Genomic DNA, 18,103 nt, shown 5'->3' on the forward strand with positions numbered 1-18,103 from the left:
GCAAGGATAGATAGTATAGTGATTATGCAAAGAGACTCTCATGCCTGAGGCTCCAAAATCTCAGGTTCAGTCCCCTGCACCACCATGAGCCAGAGCTGAGCAGTGCTCTGCTAAAGGAAAAAGATAAAATAAACTTAAAAAAGAAAAAGGGAGGGGAGTTGGGCGGTAGCTTGTGGTGCAAAGCGAAAGGACCAGTGCAAGGATCCTGGTTCGAGCCCCCAGCTCCCCACCTGCAGGGGAGTCGCTTCACAGGCGGTGAAGCAGGTCTACAGGTGTCTGTCTTTCTGTCCTCCTCTCTGTTTTCCCCTCATCTCTCTATTTCCTTTTGTCCTATACAACAATGACCAATAAAAATAAGGGCAACAAAAAGGAAATAAATAAATATTTAAAAAAGAAATGAATATATCCCTATTTTTTTTCTTTTTCATAGCACCAGAGATAGAACTCAGGATCTCATGCATGCACTCTACTGCTGAGCCACCTCCCTGGCCTAGTTTTTTATATTTTTAAGTGAGAGAGAAAGAGCATAATGTACTGCTCTGCCATCCAGGGTTTTCTCTACTGCTCTGATGGAATGCGGAGAGTCACACCCAGGGCCTCTCACATGCATGGCACACCCTCTACTGCTAAGCCACCTTCCCAACCTTCTGTAATACCTTTTAGAACAAGCTTGAACTACTAAAAAACTGGAAGAAAAATACACATTTCTATTACCCAGAGTCAACATTTTAATGTATTTAATGTATTTCCTTTGTTTTCATTTTTATATTTTTTATTTTTCAGTTTTATTTGTAGAGTTTTGCTTCTGAATAATTGTTAATAAGTTTTTTAAAACTTTTATGAAAAATGGGGCCAGGTCATAGTATACACATTACAGTGATCAAGGACCCAGGTTCAAGCCCTGGTCCCCACCTTCAGGGGCAAAACTTCACAAGTGGTGAAGCAGGGTTGCAAGGGTCTCTCTATTTCTCTTCTCTATCTCCCCTTCCCCTCTCTATTTCTCTCTGTCTCTGTCCAATAATAAATTGATTAATTAATTAAAAAGGGAAAACAATATTAATCCTATGCCCTTTTCTGTGTATTTCAGTTTTATTTCTCAGAGATTAATTTATTAATTTATTTTAGAGAGAGCACAACCATACCACTCTCTGTTGTATGCTGGGCTCCAGATCAGACTATGCTGTCTGCTTGCTGAGCCACTCCCCCTCCCCCTTAAATTTGACTTTTAATTTTCCATTTTATACATATATAAACATATACATGCAAAAACACATATGAATAGGTGTAGGTAGTACATTCATGTGATTCTTTTTTTTTTTTTTAACAAATCTAAAATTTGCAAAGAACCTAGGGAGTTCTTAACAGTCCACTTCCCACTCTCTTCTGCTAAGTTCCCATCCTTAGTGGCAAACAGTAGTAATTATGTTCTTTAACTTAATATGTTTTTATATTCTGACTTTTTACACTCGTTTTGATTGTCTTGATTGCATAGTAGTTATTCACCTGATGTACTTTCATCTCTCCCATATTATCATTTATTTTTATGCCCATAATTTTCTGCTCTTGATTTAGGTTAACTTTAAGTTACTTGCTGTTGAGAATGGGACAATTTAAATTGAATTTTTTTTTTAGTTTTATTTATTTTCCCTTTTGTTGCCCTTGTTGTCTTTTTTATTGTTGTTGTAGTTATTATTGTTGTTATTGATGTGGTTGTTATTGGATAGGACAGAGAGAAATGGAGAGAGGAGGGGAAGACAGAGGGGGGAGAGAAAGATAGACACCTGCAGACCTGCTTCACCACCTGTGAAGCGACTCCCCTGCAGGTGGGGGGCCGGGGTTCGAACCGGGATCCTTACGCCGGTCCTTGGGCTTTGCACCACCTGCGCTTAACCCACTGCGCTACCACCCGACTCCCTTTTTTTTTTTTTTTAAAGATTTTATTTACTAATGAAAAGAGAAAGAACTAGAAAGTCACTCTGGTACCTGTGATGCCAGGGATTAAAAATGGGGTTTCATACTTTTTTAAGTCCAAAGCTCCAGCTACTATGCCAACTCCCAGGCCACTTAAATTATTTATATTCTTATGCTGGTCCCTGCACATTGTGCCACGTACGCTTAATCTGCTGTGCCTACTGCCTGACTCCCTATTTATATTCTTAAAAGAAAATTCCGGGCAAAGGGTAGATAGCATAATGGTTATGCAAACAGACTCTCGTGCCTGAGGCTTTGAAGTCACAGGTTCAATCCCCTGCACCACCATAAGCCAGAGCTGAACAGTGCTCTGGTAAAATAAATATAAATAAATAAATAATATACATAAAAATAAAATATTAAAAAATTACTTTTCTTATTGGATAATATTGTTAAAGCACATGGCTGATCATAAGACTAATGGAAGAAATGTGTCAGAATTGTGTTGCACTTGAGCATTTTGTCCTAGTCAGCATAATACAATATGTATTAAATGAATAAATGACTTATAAATTGTGGGAGTCCGAGAACATATATTTTATTGGTAATCAGACATAAAAATTGTGGGTAGGTCTTAAAGAAGTCTCAGTTCATTCACCAGCTATTGCATACTGTTAATTATCAGGCATAATATTAGAATCTGTAAATATAATTTATATAGATTTACTTCCAAAATACAGGTTCCATTTTCAGGAGAACTCAGCCTATAGCTAGAATCAGAAGTGGATTGCTAGCCTAGATAATAGTCTGCTCCGGTTTGCCTATGCTTATATTTTAAGATTTTTCTGCTTTGTTGTTTGTTTTTCTAAGTATCTTATAGAGAACACTTTTAGATAGATAACTATTTTCTCTCTGTATTCTAGTGCTTAATTTTCCTAGATGATCCTCAGGCTGTAAGTGATATCTTAGAGAAACTGGTAAAGGAAGACAACCTGCTGATGGCTTATCAGATTTGCTTTGATTTATATGAAAGTGCTAGCCAGCAGTTTTTGTCATCTGTAATCCAGAATCTTCGAACAGTTGGTACCCCTATTGCATCTGTACCTGGGTCCACCAATACAGGCACTGTTCCAGCTACCGTTCCAGGACCAGAGAAAGACAGGTATTACTCTTTTTCTGCATCAGAAGTACATGCACAGGTTTTATTTCATTCTGGCAAGAGATGGAATATTCACTAAATAAATTTCACCTTTAGTTCTAGTAGATTGTAAAGTTTTATTAAGGGTTTTATTTTGCACTGTGCTGGACATATTAAGGAAAACAAATTTGGAAATGGAATCTATTGATATCCAGATATATCAAACATGCTATTCAGAAAGATTTATCATTATCAAATATCAATTTGGGAAAGAATATCTTTTCTTCTAGAAAGAAATGAAAGTGTTTGGTAGGGACAGCCTACCTAGTCAGCATGCCGTCTAATCAAGTAAAATAAAAACCTCAAATGGGATAGGTGTGCTAAATCTTACATATTTGGAAAGTAAAAGCCATTCTTAGCTCTTTCTGCTTTTATTAAAACTTATTACATAAGCTTTAGGCTCATACAATGTTAGATTTCAGTTTTCTGTTTTGATCTGTACATTTAGACCTCTTGTTAAACATTTTAAAGTTGTCCAGTCAGCAGTGAGAGTTATCCTGACACCTGCATGTGTCTCAGCCTTCAATATTTTTCAAACACTTTTCACAGAAATTCTAAATGTTGAAAGTGACCTGTAGACATGTACCCATTCCTCCTCCTTTCCCTTTTCCTCATCTCATACTGCTTCCTTCCTCACTACCTTTACATCCCACTGGGGTCTTCAAAAATACCCCAAGTATTCCAGTCCCAGTAGGGATTTTTTTTCCTGTCACTTTTTTTTCTTTCTTTTTAATTATATTTATTTATTGGATAGAGATAGCCATAAATTGAGAGGGAAGGGAGTGCTAGGGAGAGAGAGACGCCTACCACACTGCTTTACCACTCAAAGATTTCCCCATGCAGTTCGGGACTGGAGGTTTGAACCTGGGTACTTGAGCATTACAACAAGCGCGCCCAGCCAGGTGCTCTACCACCTGGTCCCAAAGTAGGGTTTCTTGACATTTAGTTCTTAGTATTTGTTATATTTCCTTGTGCTTGTCTTCTGTGGAATTCCTTTTTATAGGTAAACTGGATTTTCTTTGCCCTCTGTACTTGTCACTTTTTTTAAGTTTCTTTATTAGGAGAATAATGGTTTACAGTTGACAGTACAATACAGTAGTTAGTACATGTGTAATATTTCTCAGTTTTCCACATAACAATTCAACCCCCACTAGGCCCTCCTTTGCCATCATGTTCCAGGACATGGACCCTCTCCCCGACCCCACCCCAGAGTCTGTACTTGTCACTTTCTTTTGAATACTTTTCAGCTCCCCAACTTCATTCTTTTAATTGGGTAATACTTCAAATACAATAAGATGCACACAATTACACATTTTGGTGAATATTGATGATATATGCACTTGTGTAGCAATCATCATTATTGCTCACCCTGCTGCTCCAAAAACAACAGTTGTTTTCATAGCTTTGCCAGTTCTTGTACTTCATAAAAATGGGGTCATACAGCATGGCCCTTTAGCTTTTGCTTTTTACACTCACCATAATTGTGTGATGCACATCTTGCATTTTGGGGTGAGTTAACTAGCAACTGATTATACTACTGCATAGTATAAGATATACCAATGGACACTTGATTCTGATTGCTATGTATTCTGCACAAGGCTGCTGTGAACATTGTTGTCTAAGTCTTTTTTGTGTACAGATGTCTTCAGTTCTTAGTTAAATGTGTTGGGTCATGGGGACTATGCTTAACTTGATCCATATCTGCCAAACTATTTGCTCATGTATTTGAATATTTTACTCTCCCAGCAGCAACGTAAGAATATTCCTGTTGTTCGCCATATTTGGCAGCATGAGGTCCTATCAGTCCTTGATAAACACTACTTATTCTAGTGGTGTAAAATATTATCTTGGGATGCAAGTACAAGTCATTTCTCAAAATTTTTTATGACTATTTTCTCCCAATTTTTGTCATGACTTTTTACCTGTAGTATCTTTCAGTGAGCAGTTTTCTTTTTGAAATCCAGTTTTTCGACATGCTATTCAGAAAGATTTATCAGATTAGTAACTGTTCTCTTTATTTCAGTGATTCAATGGAAACAGACGAAAAGTCAGGTAGTGTACCTGTAGGAAAGACACCAGAAGTGGTAAGTGTATTTTTTGAAATTGAAATTGCCATTTAGCATGTATTCCCATTATATATTGTATTATCTCAAGTGTTTAATATACCTACTTTTGTGGAGATTTATTATACTCCTTCATGCAAGATTTGTTACTATGAAAATGAATTTCCTGTGGTCCAGGAGGTGGCACAGTGTACAAAGTGTAAACTCTCAAGCGTGAGGTTCTGAGATCGATCACCAATAGTACATGTACCAGAGTGATGTCTAGTTTGTTTTCTCTCTATCTCTATCTCTCTATATCTCTGTCTTCTTATTCCTTTCATTAATAATAAAATACTTTAAAAAATGAATTTTCTGTAAGAAAAGTAGGATTTTAATTTAAAAAACACAGAAAATACTTCACTTAAAAGGAATGAAATTCACAGATCCTTACCAAAGTGTGAAGTGTCTAGAATAGCTCTAAGTTACCTGTCACAGGATGTGAAAGATGTGTGACCTCTAACAAATAGATGACAATTTATCATAAAGATGGCAGGGTTTTGTGTGTGTGTGTGTGTGTGTGTGTGTGTTTGCGTTTGCTACTATGAGAGCGAGAGCAAAGCACTCCACTGCCCATAGAGTTCTGGCTCCTATTGCCTTTGGTGCTCTCATGTGGTGTCAAGGTTCAAATCCAAGACAAGATTCTGTCCCTAAGCCACCTCCCTGACCATTGTCATTGTTGTTTTTAATATTATGGTCTGTGGAAGAAGTATCATAACTATGGTCTACTAAATACAAATATTTCCCCCATTAGAACATCTGGTTTCTGATGCTCAGTGTATAAGTTATTGTGTAAACTCTTCACCTGGATGGAGAGTTGTGTTAGTGGCTTGATATTCTATGAAATAATTTGGAGTAGAGTCTCTCACCTGAAGTATGAGTTAGCTCTGTGTATAATGTTAAAATATAGCTCTCTGTATAATATTAGATTTTTCATTGGACACAAGTTTCGAATGTACTGCATTTTCCCACTAAGCTGATATCAAATCTCTATGGTATTTAATAAAGAAATAATTACTATTGGAACTAAATGAAATCTTGATTTTCTAGATCCAACTGTTTTAAGTGAATTTTGTTGTGCATATGGATTGTAAATGTCATTATTTTAGGACTACTAAAATCTGACTTAGTTGTTGACTGTCTTCAGTGTTGCTTCATTTGTGTTTGTTTATTTTGACAGAGTCCAGAGCCTAAGGACCAGACTCTGAAAATGATTAAAATTTTAAGTGGTGAAATGGCTATTGAATTACATCTGCAATTTTTAATACGAAATAATAACACAGACCTTATGATTCTAAAAAATACAAAGGTAGGAAATTAGAATGGGGATATATATTTATTTCTCTATTGAATGTAAGTACAGTAAGTCCTCACTTAACTCGTCTATAAACTCTTGAAAACTGCAACTTTAAGTGAAATGACTTGTAAGAAAACCAATTTTACTATAGACTGGTCAAGTTTATTTTGGGCATTTTTCTGGCCACAAAAACATTGCCATACTTCAAATAAAGACCCAAATTTTCTTCTAGCGTTTGCCCTTCTTCCGTAGCCAGACAGCAACGTCAGGTTGAGCCTGATGTAAAGTTTCGAGACCTCCTTTGAATCTGGAGAGGTGGCAGTCGTTGACTATGTGGGTCCTCCTCAATCGCTATCGAACAGGCCATGGCCGGTGCTCCGCTATGTTCCATCGCTGGGGAGCCAGAGACGACCCGAACTGCCCCTGCGGCTACAGACAGACTATGACCCACATAGTCAAGACCCAAATACTTCTAGTCTTAAGCAGTTATTTATATCACTTAACTCATTTATTTTCCATCCTGCTTATTCTCGATAAGGGTTACCAGTGACCAGCAGCTTAGGGCACAAGACAGAAGTCAGGCCTTGACAAGACGCCTTTCTTCACACATACTCACACTCATCAGATGGGAAAGACTGAGGGAAGCCTTTGGACTTCATATGCACATCTTTTGGATGTGGACAGAAAGCAGAGTACTTAAGGAATGATCTACTAGACATGGGGAAAACATATAAACTCTACTTAGTTTTTTGTTTATTTTTTTATTTTTATTTTTTTATATTTTTTTTCTCTTTTGTTGCCCTTGTTGTTTTATTGTTGTCGTTGTTGTTGGATAGGACAGAGGGAAATGTGGAGGGAAGGGGAAGATGGGGGGGGGGGGAGAAAGATAGACACCTGCAGACCTGCCTCACCGCCTGTGAAGCAACTCCCCTGCAGGTGGGGAGCCAGGGGCTGGAACCAGGATCTGTAGGCGGATCCATGTGCTTTGCACAACGTGCACTTAACCCTCTGCACTACCTCCTGACTCCCTGTTTGTTTCTTTATAATAAACATATCATCCTAGGAGCTGCTCAGTTTACATCTATGATTTATTGAGTATTTTACTAAATCTTATTCCTGATTGAAGAAATAAGCTTTTATAAAAATAACAGTAGGAGAAACAAACTTGTTAGGAAAGGAAGGAAATTAATACTGAGTTTTTGTTTTTGTGTTAATCTTTACTGGAAATCTTAATGAATTTTTTTCTTAGTTAATTTCTTATTTTAAATCATGAAGCATTTGACAGCACAATTGTAACAATGTGTGTGTGTCTGTGTGTGTGTGTGTGTGTGTGTGTGTGTGTCTGTGTCAGTCACCACTAAACTACACAAAGCTTGAGAGCAGAAGTTCTTAACCTTGGAACCTTTGTCACTTATTAATCCTTATGATATTAGGTTTTGGTTTTGAACTGAAGTATTTATCTGATTCAAAATGTCTTAATATGAACAGATATACAGCATGAAAACCTACATCCTTTCCCTCGCACCCTTTCCCAAATTCATTTACTCTTTTTTTTTAATTTATTTATTTTCCCTTTTGTTGCCCTTGTTTTTTTGTTATTGTAATTACTATTGTTGTTATTGATGTTGTCATTGTTAGATAGGACAGAGAGAAGTGGAGAGAGGAGGGGAAAACAGAGAAGGGGAGAGAAAGACAGACACCTGCAGACCTGCTTCACCGCCTGTGAAGCGACTCCCCTGCGGGTGGGGAGCCGGGAGCTCAAACTGGGATCCTTACGCTAAGTGCTTGAAGCTATAATATAGCCTCATTTAAAATAAACCAGCACACTGACAATTTGGCCCAGTGGTTTACCATGCATTATGCGCTTTTTTTTTTTTTTTTAATGCTCTGACTTCTATCTTTGTACTACATGGGAAATGGGAGACAAGGAGAAAGGGAGAGCCAGGCAGAGAGGGGAATAAAGACAGACACCTTGAACTCTCATTTGGTGCCATGAACTCTCATACGGTGCCAGAGTCCAAACACAGAACCTTACACATGTTGAAACTCTCCACTAGGTGAGCAGTCTACCAGCCCCAAGATCCATACTTTAAAGTATCAATTTCGTTTGTTTTTAACACAAAACAGAAGCTCTCATTGTGTGCTCATGTGTCAACTTGTTAATATGTGTATGAATACTTTGCCAGTGATATGATGTGTATTTCTTTTTGTAGGATGCAGTACGGAATTCTGTATGTCACACAGCAACTGTTATAGCTAACTCTTTTATGCACTGTGGAACCACCAGTGACCAGTTTCTTAGGTAAATACAGTTGGACAATCCCACTTTTATTCAACCACATCCCTGACTTTAGAATCATTTTTTTTATTGTATTACCTTCTTATTTTGGGGTAAAATTAATTCCCTGTATTGACTTGAATGTAATTTTTAATGAAATATGCTAGCTTAGAAATTTAATATAATTTTGCTTTTGTTCATAGTGAAGTTAAATATGAATTTTTTTTAAATGTCTTAAAAATGTTAAGATGAACTTTGCAGGTAAAATAGAATCAGAAGCAACTTAAAATTCATGAAATGATTTTTTTAATGATTTCTAATAGTTCAAGATAACATGTTCAGTTCAATACTTCAGTGTTGGTGTTACAGTAAATTTTATAGATTTCACTTGTTTCAGGAATATCAACATTTTTTTTTTCTTACAGAGATAACTTGGAATGGTTGGCCAGAGCCACTAACTGGGCAAAATTTACAGCAACAGCCAGCTTGGGTGTGATTCATAAGGTAATGTATACTGATTACAGTGAGTATGTATCAGAACAGAAGTAACTTTTCTGGAGATGAGAAAAACAAATGTTTACCATAGTTCATTGACAAGTCCATTTTATTATTTGGATCAGTCCTCTTATAGGACAATAAAATAAACAGAGTATTGGTATAAGTGTATATATAACTTGTTTGTAATAAAAAGTACAAGTCTTTTCTGTAAACCACTCTTAGGGGATCAGTTGAATTATGCCAGTTGCTTAGTCTAACATGCATTGGGGACGACAATGTTATAGGCAAACTGGAGGAAATTAAAGCTCTTATTTCTAACCACAATGATGTGATTGGGTATTTGTTTGTTTTGTCTTGTCACTAGAGCTTTGCCACTCCAGGCTGACTTTTCAAATAGAAACAGAAAGACATCACTGCTTTGAAGCTTCCTTCAGTGGTTGATGTTAGGCTAGAACCTGAGTTTTGCCCATGACAAAGCAAACTATCCAAGTAAGCTAGCTTGCCGATCCTTTATTAGATCTCTTAAAGGCTTTCCTTGCACATGTAATAAGTTGTTTAGGAGAAAGAGCCCTACTTACTTATCTTTGACAAGTGAACATTTCTAGAGTATAGGCCATAATCATAGGAAGTACTAGCTCTTTTCCTCTTTCTTCCTTTCTTTTACCTTTTATTGTGGTTCATATTTACAGGGTCATGAGAAGGAAGCATTACAGTTAATGGCGACATATCTTCCCAAGGACACCTCTCCAGGCTCAGCCTATCAGGAAGGTGGAGGTCTTTATGCCTTAGGTCTCATTCATGCTAATCATGGTGGTGATATAATCGACTATCTGCTTAACCAGCTTAAGAATGCCAGCAATGATGTAAGTGTTAGAAAGGAAAATGAATTTCCATTACTTGAGAGTCTAAGAGATTGTTAAAAGTAGCCAAAACAGCTTAGTGAATAGAAATAGATTTTCTTTAAAGGTAATTTGTTTTCCTTTCTGAACTCTAAAATTGTGTTTGAATCTTTATATCCTGTGTGATGAGCAAAATAAAGCACTAGGTATTTGTAACTCGTTATAACCTCACATTTCAGTATCTTAGAAAGTGACCTTAGTGGTTATTTTAGATGAATCTTCTCATTAAAATAAATTGGGGGGGGTAACAATGTTTTACAAGATTATAAGACTTTAGGAGTATAATACCCATACATCTCACCCTCCACCGAAATTCTGTGCCACACCATAGTTCTCAAAGAATCTGAGATTTTTTTCCATGTATTTACTGGCTAGAGACAGAGAAATCAAGAGGGTTGGGGGAGATAGAAAGAGTTACCTATAGCACCACTTCACTGCTCATGAAACCTCCCCCCTGGTGGTAACGACCAGAGGTTTGAACTCGGGGCCTTGCACATTTTAACGCATGTACACTCTACCAGGTGTGCTGCCACCTGACCCCGTTTGCTTGCCTTTTGTTTTGGCAAGTTCTTATGGTTTATCCATCAGCGTTCCACATGTAAGTGCAGCAATCCAGGTGTTGTCCTCCACTTCTTTACTTACAGCATAATCATCTCCAATTTCAACCATTTTGTCCTAAACAATGTGAGCTCATTTTTTTTAAATTCATTTTATCAAATCCCCAAAATTGCATATATTTTCTTAGAAATCAAACTTTCTGCTTATTTTTATCTTTTATGATATTTTAATTAATTTTGAAATAAATGTAAGCAGTTTTGTTCTAATTTTAAGTACTTAGAAATAGGTACCTTAATTTTTGTTAGACTTTTAAAAGGCTACTAGGGGAGCAGTTAAATGAGCCAAAAAAATTTTGTCCGCCTACTTCAGTGAAAAGATTGAGAGTGGGGCTGGGTGGTGGCACTCCTGGTTAAGTGCATACCTTATAATGCGTAAGGACCCAGGTTCGAGTCCCTGGTCTCCCCCTGCAGGGAGAAAGCTTCATGAGTGGTGAAGCAGTGTTATAGGTGTCTCTCTGTCTCTTTCCCTCTTCCCTCCCTATCACCTCCTTCCCTCTCAAATTCTGGCTGTCTGTCAAATAATAAAGATAATTTTTAAAAATTGTTTTAAGGGAGTCAGGCGGTAGCGCAGCGGGTTAAGCGTACGTGGCAAAGTGCAAGGACCAGCGTAAGGATCCTGGTTCCAGTCCTGGGTTTCACACCTTCAAGGGAGTCACTTCACAGGCGGTGAAGCAGGTCTGCAGGTGTCTGTCTTTTTCTCCCCCTCTGTCTTCCCCTCCTCTCTCCATTTCTCTCTGTCCTGTCCAACAACGACAATATCAATAACAACTATAAAGCAACAGGGGCAACAAAAAGGAAAAAATTAAATAATTTTTTTTTTTTATTTTAAAAAAGGAAAGGAAGAAAAGATTGAGGGCAGTAGGAAGATTGGTCTCAACTAATACATGAATCTGAGGCACATTTACAGCTTTCTTTTCTTTTCTTTTTTTACCTGATTCACTCTGGTCACAGATAAACATTTTCTTAATTAAAGTTTTCTTTGGTTACTACCACCAGAAACCTCACTAACAAACAATGAGTTTATTGGAGAATATATATATGTAATCAAGGAAGAAACTATCAACTAAAGTAATTTTAGGGAACTAGATAACAAAAACTAATGGAATTATCTCTTCAGGGCCTGTCAGGATGAGTGAACTTGAAATATTTTGGTTTCTCCAATCATTCAACTTAAAATTAAAACTTCATAGATGGCACATCTAGTTGGTTTGTCTTGGGTCATAGGCCCACCATTGTGGTTGGTGGGGGTAGGGACCTTTTAAATGACGGTCCCATCAAGGCTGTCAGTGGCAGAGCAGTACTTCCCAAGCAAGATTGAGTTATTGCCATCAGCAACCCCATTTTCTTATGCTTTCTTCGCAGCCATGTTCAGTTTATATCCTTGTCTCCTGTCTTCACCATCTCTCAACACTGTCTCCTTTTCCTCAACTGAATCTCACCTATCCTTAAAAAAAAGTTTTTCTAAAGCTTTGCTTCTCTTATAACTGACGGAAAGAGAGCTATGCTTTCTCTGCATTTTCTCTTTATCCATTCACTTCTCACTGTGTATCAGCAAGCATCTTTTCCTTTTTGAAACTGAAAATGTTAAGGTTACCACTGTCCTTCCGATTATCAATTTTTTTGATTATCCTCACTATGTCACATGTTGCCATATTTAATAGAATAGATTGAAAATAGAAGAAAAGCCTGCATTGAGTAGAGTATACCAAAGCAAGGAACCCCATGCTTTTTCCCTAGATTGTTCGGCATGGTGGCAGTCTGGGTCTTGGTTTGGCTGCCATGGGGACCGCACGTCAGGATGTGTATGATTTACTAAAAACAAACCTTTATCAAGATGATGCTGTAACAGGTAAGTGTTTCTAAAGACAACAGGCTTTAGAATTAATTAATGTAAGTATAATATTTTGATTTTACCTCTATTTTGTAGTCTCAAATCTTATTTGAAACTCATCTAAAGACATTATATGATATATAGACTTTTAAAAATAACATATCCTATGAGCTGTCTATATAACTGACTTATGCAAATAGCACTTCACTAGTGTGATCTTATATCTTAAGGCTACCGTATACTCTTGCTGATAATGTAAAAAATTTCATGTCTCCTTTGAAGTTATAGAATTTAATGATGCATTCTATAAAGATTTAGAAGGAAACTACCTACACATATATACTTCCACATAAAATGGCCTCCCTGTTTTCAGATGGCTGTCAGAAACTAATAATTTTGATCATTGAAACTAGTAGTTAGCACTTACACAAGGGTATGTTTTACTAGTTTTGCTTACATAACTCTCATTCTTTCATTAATTTTTTGTTTGTTTCTTTGTCAGGAGAAGCAGCTGGCCTTGCCCTAGGCTTAGTTATGCTGGGCTCTAAGAATGCCCAGGCTATTGAGGACATGGTTGGCTATGCACAAGAAACTCAACACGAGAAGATTCTGCGTGGTCTTGCAGTTGGCATTGCATTAGTGATGTATGGAAGGATGGAAGAGGCTGATGCTCTCATTGAATCTCTCTGCCGTGACAAGGTGAGGTCACGCGGTGTTCTCTTTCCTCGTTACTCCGTAAGCCTCCAGTTATCTCCAGCCTTTACAGAAAGTCTTTATCATTGTCTCTGTTCTCATCAGTGCATCTAAGTATATCTGCTGATAAAACTACTGTAAGATAATATAAAGCCTAGTGGAACTTAGAAAGGAAAAACAACTGTATATGGAGGGGAGAAGGAGAGTTGAGGATTTTAAGATTTTTATTTATTTTATTCCCTTTTGTTGCCCTCGTTGCTTTATTGTTGTAGTTATTGTTGTCATCGTTGTTAGATAGGACAGAGAGAAATGGAGAGAGGATAGGAAGACGGGGAGAGAAAGATGGACAACTGCAGACCTGCTTCACCGCCTGAAGTGACACCCGCAGGTGGGGAGCCAGGAGCTTGAATTGGGATCCTTATGCCAGTCCTTGCACTTTGCGCCACGTGTGCTTAACTGCTGCTCTACCGTCCGACTCCTGAGTTGAGGATTTTTTTTTGTAACCATAGTACTATTTAGCTCTGGCTTATGGTGGTGCGGGGGATTGAACCTGGGACTTTGGAGCCTCAGGCATGAGAGTCTGTTTGCATAACCATTATGCTGTCTACCCTCCACCTGAGTTGAGGATTTTAAATGTAACCAAATCCTTAGCTCATTTTCAGATTAATAGATCCAGAAAAACCCTTTAGAAATATACAAGTTGATTTCTTTTTTGTGTTTTGCACTTTTTTTTTTCTTACAGGATTATCAGTGGGGCTCACTCAGTTCCTGCACTATGAATCCACTGCTCCTGGTGGCCATTTTTTCCATTTTTATTGGACAGGACAGAGAGAAATTGAGAGGGAAAGGGAAGATAGGGAGATAGAAAGAATAGACACCTGCAGACCTGCTTCACTGCTTATGAAGCTCCCACACACACACACAGGCTAAGATCCAGGGCTTGAACCTGGATCCTTATGCAGGTCCTTGTGCTTCGTACTATGTGCACTTAACCCAACGCACCACCACCTAGTCCCTGTTTAGTTTTGTTTTTTAACCAGAATACTACTTAGCTTTGACTTCTGATGGTGCTAGGGATTGAATTTGGGACTGAGGAACCTCAGGCATGAGTGTCTTTTTGCATAACTATTATGCTATCTCCCTGCCCCCAGATTTCTTTTTAAAATACTGGTTTTGGAGTGGTTTCACAACCATTTACCATGGTATAAAGTTTCCTTTGTTGCTTATTCACCAAGGGGGGATTAATGCCAGCTTCTTTATCTCTATGAAATTTTCTCCCATTGTCATTTATTAGTGCCATGGTATTGTATATGGTAGTGATATACTGTCCTCTATGATCTATTATAGTACTCACTGCTACTAATAAAACTACTGATTATTTTGATCAGCATTCGGGTTCCATCTATCTTCCTTGTGCTCAGTGCCCAAGAATTATAAAGTAAAAACAAGTTAAGATACGGAATTCTGAGCCAAGTTTCTTTCTGTTGATTTGGTAAATACAAGTTGAGTATCAAAGGGCATTGAGTGCTGGTATTAGACTTGAACTTACACTTCCTTAAAAGTGTGAGACAGGGAGTTGGGTGGTGGCGCAGCGGGTTAAGTGCACGTGGCACAAAGCACAAGGACTGGCTTAAAGATCCCTGTTTGAGCCCCCAGCTCCCCACCTGCAGGGGAGTCGCTTCACAAGTGGTGAAGCAGGTCTGCAGGTGTCTCTCTCTCCCCCTCTCTGTCTTTCCCTCCTCTCTCCTATTCAACAACCACGACATCAATAACCACAACAGGGGCCAGGTGATGGCACACCTGGTTGAGCACACCTTACAGTGTGCAAGGACCACGGTTCGAGCCCCTGGTCCCCACCTGTATGAGGAAAGCTTTGCGAGTGGTGAAGCAGTGCTGCAGGTGTCTTTCTGTCTCTCTCCCTATCACCCCCTTCCCTATTGATTTCTGGCCGTCTCTATACAATAAATAAATAAACATAATTTTTAAAAAAAATTTTTAAATAACCACAACAATGTTAAACAAGGGCAACAAAAAGGGAAAAGGGGAAAAAAAGCCTCCAGGAGCAGTGGATTCGTGATGAGCTCCAGCTATAACCCTGGAAGCAAAAAAAAGTGAGACAGAACTGGCACAAAATCATAGAGGACACAAGCATTCGTTTCCTCCTAAATTTGAATCTTTTATTTGCTCAATCAATTAAAACAGTACCAACTATAAGAGTTCTCCTTGAGGGGCTCGGGCGGTAGCGCAGTGGGTTAAGTTCACGTGGCGCAAAGCGCTGGGACGGAAGAAGGATCCTGGTTCAAGCCCCTGGCCCCCTACCTGTAGGGGAGTCGCTTCACAGGCAGTGAAGCAGGTCTACAGGTGTCTATCTTTCTCTCCCCCTCTGTCTTCCCCTCCTCTCTCCTTTTCTCTCTGTCCTATCCAACAACAATGACATCAGTAACAACGATAATAATAACCACAGCAATGATAAAACAACTAGGGTAACAAAAGGGAAAAAATGACCTCCAGGAGCAGTGGATTCAAGGTGCAGGCACTGAGCCCCGGCAGTAACCCTGGAGGCAAAAGAAAGAGTTCAATGCTTCCCTAAAACCAACTCTTCTGGCAGATGCTATTGTACTATTTAGATTGTAGAAGGAAATATTTGAAATGATAAGTTGATAATTGTTACTAAATTATTCTTTCTTAGGATCCAATTCTTCGAAGGTCTGGAATGTATACTGTAGCCATGGCTTATTGTGGCTCAGGTAACAACAAGGCTATTCGACGCCTACTGCATGTGGCCGTAAGTATTCTCACCTTTCTTGGGAATGTGGATGGAAAGGAGATTTTTCTAGTGGACATGAAGTGTCTTTAAGTGATTTCAACACCCACATCACATGACCTTCACTAATGGTCTAGGGTTCAGAGTCTCATTCCTTGATCATAATCAGCAATAACCTACTTTTCTTAATTTTTCAGAAGGATGTAGTCTAGAGTAAGGGTTAAATTAAGTATAAATAAAAGTGTGTTTGCTTTTAAGCTCATTATTTATTTACTACCAGAGCACTGCTTAGCTCTGATTTATGGTGGTATAGGGGATTGAACCTGGGACTTCAGAGCCTCAGGCATGATTTTTTGCATAACCAGTATGCTGTCTCCTCCACTCTAGATAGATTTTTTAAAATATTTTTATTTCTTTTATTGGATAGAGTCAGAGAAATTGAGAGGTGGGGGAGAGAAAGAGACAGAAAGACACCTTGCAGGTGGGGACCAGGGGCTTGAAGCCAGGACCTTGCACACTGTAAAGTGTGCTCTTAACCAGGTGCACAACCACCTGGCCCCTAGATAGACATTTTTAAAGTCATTCAGGTATAATCTTTGAACCCCACTCAAAGGGTGTCCAGAAAGAAAGAAAAAAGAAAAAAAAACTATGTGTGCAGCTACCCTAGGAAGGGAAATATAATGAAAATGGAAACTACTAAAAGCTTGTAAAGTTGGCTTTGAGGAAGTCCTAAGGGGCGTGCTCTATTACAAAAGATAGATTTCACAGAAAAGCCAGTGCCTCTGTTTCCTATCAGACTTTTCCCAACCTGAAAGAATCCTCCCCATCCAGATAAAAGTTTGTCAGTAGTAAATGATGGTGCCTGGTTAGCACAGTGAGCATTCCACCTAAGTCTTAACTCAATAGATTGCTGCCATCCTGTTCTGGGAGATGGTAAACTCAGTATCATTTTTTCCATGCAGAAAAGAACTTCCCAGAGACACTCACATCCCATGGTATTTATTAGTCATTTATCCTCCTTCAGTGCAATATGTTCTAAATGTTTGCATTTTGCTTGGACTTAATGCACACTTAAAAAAATAATAATCTTGGGGGTGGGATACCAAGTTCTGGTGGTGAGAATTGTGTGGAATTGTACTCTTCTTATCCTATGGTCTTCTCAATATTTCCATTTTATAAATAAAAATTTTAAAATAATAACCTTGGAGAAATGTTTAGATTTTTACTATAGCCTGGAAAAGCAATAATGCAACTAAAATAGTCTTTAGAAGGAACCCTGAAATAAAGAAATTGTCTTTTTTTTTTTTTTCCTCTCTAGATTGTAGCAAGATAGTCTAAGGAGGAAAGTCCTTAATAATGAGAGCAATTACATTTCAGTGATGTGGGCTTCTCTACAGCTCACTCGCATAGCTGAGAGTACGGCATTGTGTTAATCGCCCTTTAAATGTTTTCCTAGGTCAGTGATGTCAATGACGATGTCAGGAGGGCAGCAGTAGAGTCACTTGGGTTCATTCTGTTCAGGTAAAATGTCGAACTTCTGATTCTGCTTATTTCATTTATTTTTGTAATTATTAACAGAAATTGATTTTCTGGGTTTAGGTGAAGACCATTTAATAGTAGATTTTGTAAATGTACATATTTAGAGCTGTTTATCTGAAAAAGGAGCAAATTAATCTTGGGGATCTAACAACATGTTGGAGAAGTTATAAATACCTTATGTTTGTTTTGATTTTTTTTTTTTTTTTTCTACCAGAGCACTGCTCAGCTCTGGCTTAGCATGGTACAGGGGATTGAGCTGGGGACTACAGAGCTTCAAGCAGTAGTCTCTGCATAACCATTAACTATCGACCCCCGCCTAAAAACAACTTTTAAAAAATATACTTATTTTAAAGTTAGTACCTATAGTACTCATTTGTCCATGTTTATTAGTAATTCATATGGGATTCTATCTCTTACATAGGTTACATAGAGTTCTTGGCGCTTTTTATGAGTACACCATAATTGGCTTTATTTAAATG

At 38.1% G+C, this 18,103-nt stretch overlaps 1 protein-coding gene across 1 annotated transcript in view; it reads left to right on the forward strand.

Annotated features, from left to right (window-relative positions):
• PSMD1 (proteasome 26S subunit, non-ATPase 1) overlaps window positions 1-18,103 on the forward strand; it is an 85,285-nt gene that overhangs the window by 14,547 nt on the left and 52,635 nt on the right. The window contains exons 7-16 of the mRNA XM_007519427.3: window positions 2,835-3,073; window positions 5,133-5,193; window positions 6,389-6,517; window positions 8,719-8,807; window positions 9,209-9,287; window positions 9,971-10,144; window positions 12,535-12,646; window positions 13,131-13,327; window positions 16,011-16,106; window positions 17,542-17,606. Coding sequence (XP_007519489.1) covers window positions 2,835-3,073; window positions 5,133-5,193; window positions 6,389-6,517; window positions 8,719-8,807; window positions 9,209-9,287; window positions 9,971-10,144; window positions 12,535-12,646; window positions 13,131-13,327; window positions 16,011-16,106; window positions 17,542-17,606 — 1,241 coding nt within the window. The remainder of the gene's footprint in view (window positions 1-2,834; window positions 3,074-5,132; window positions 5,194-6,388; window positions 6,518-8,718; window positions 8,808-9,208; window positions 9,288-9,970; window positions 10,145-12,534; window positions 12,647-13,130; window positions 13,328-16,010; window positions 16,107-17,541; window positions 17,607-18,103) is intronic.

The sequence above is a fragment of the Erinaceus europaeus genome, chromosome 7 (assembly GCF_950295315.1).
Source record: "Erinaceus europaeus chromosome 7, mEriEur2.1, whole genome shotgun sequence".
NCBI lineage: Eukaryota > Metazoa > Chordata > Mammalia > Eulipotyphla > Erinaceidae > Erinaceus > Erinaceus europaeus.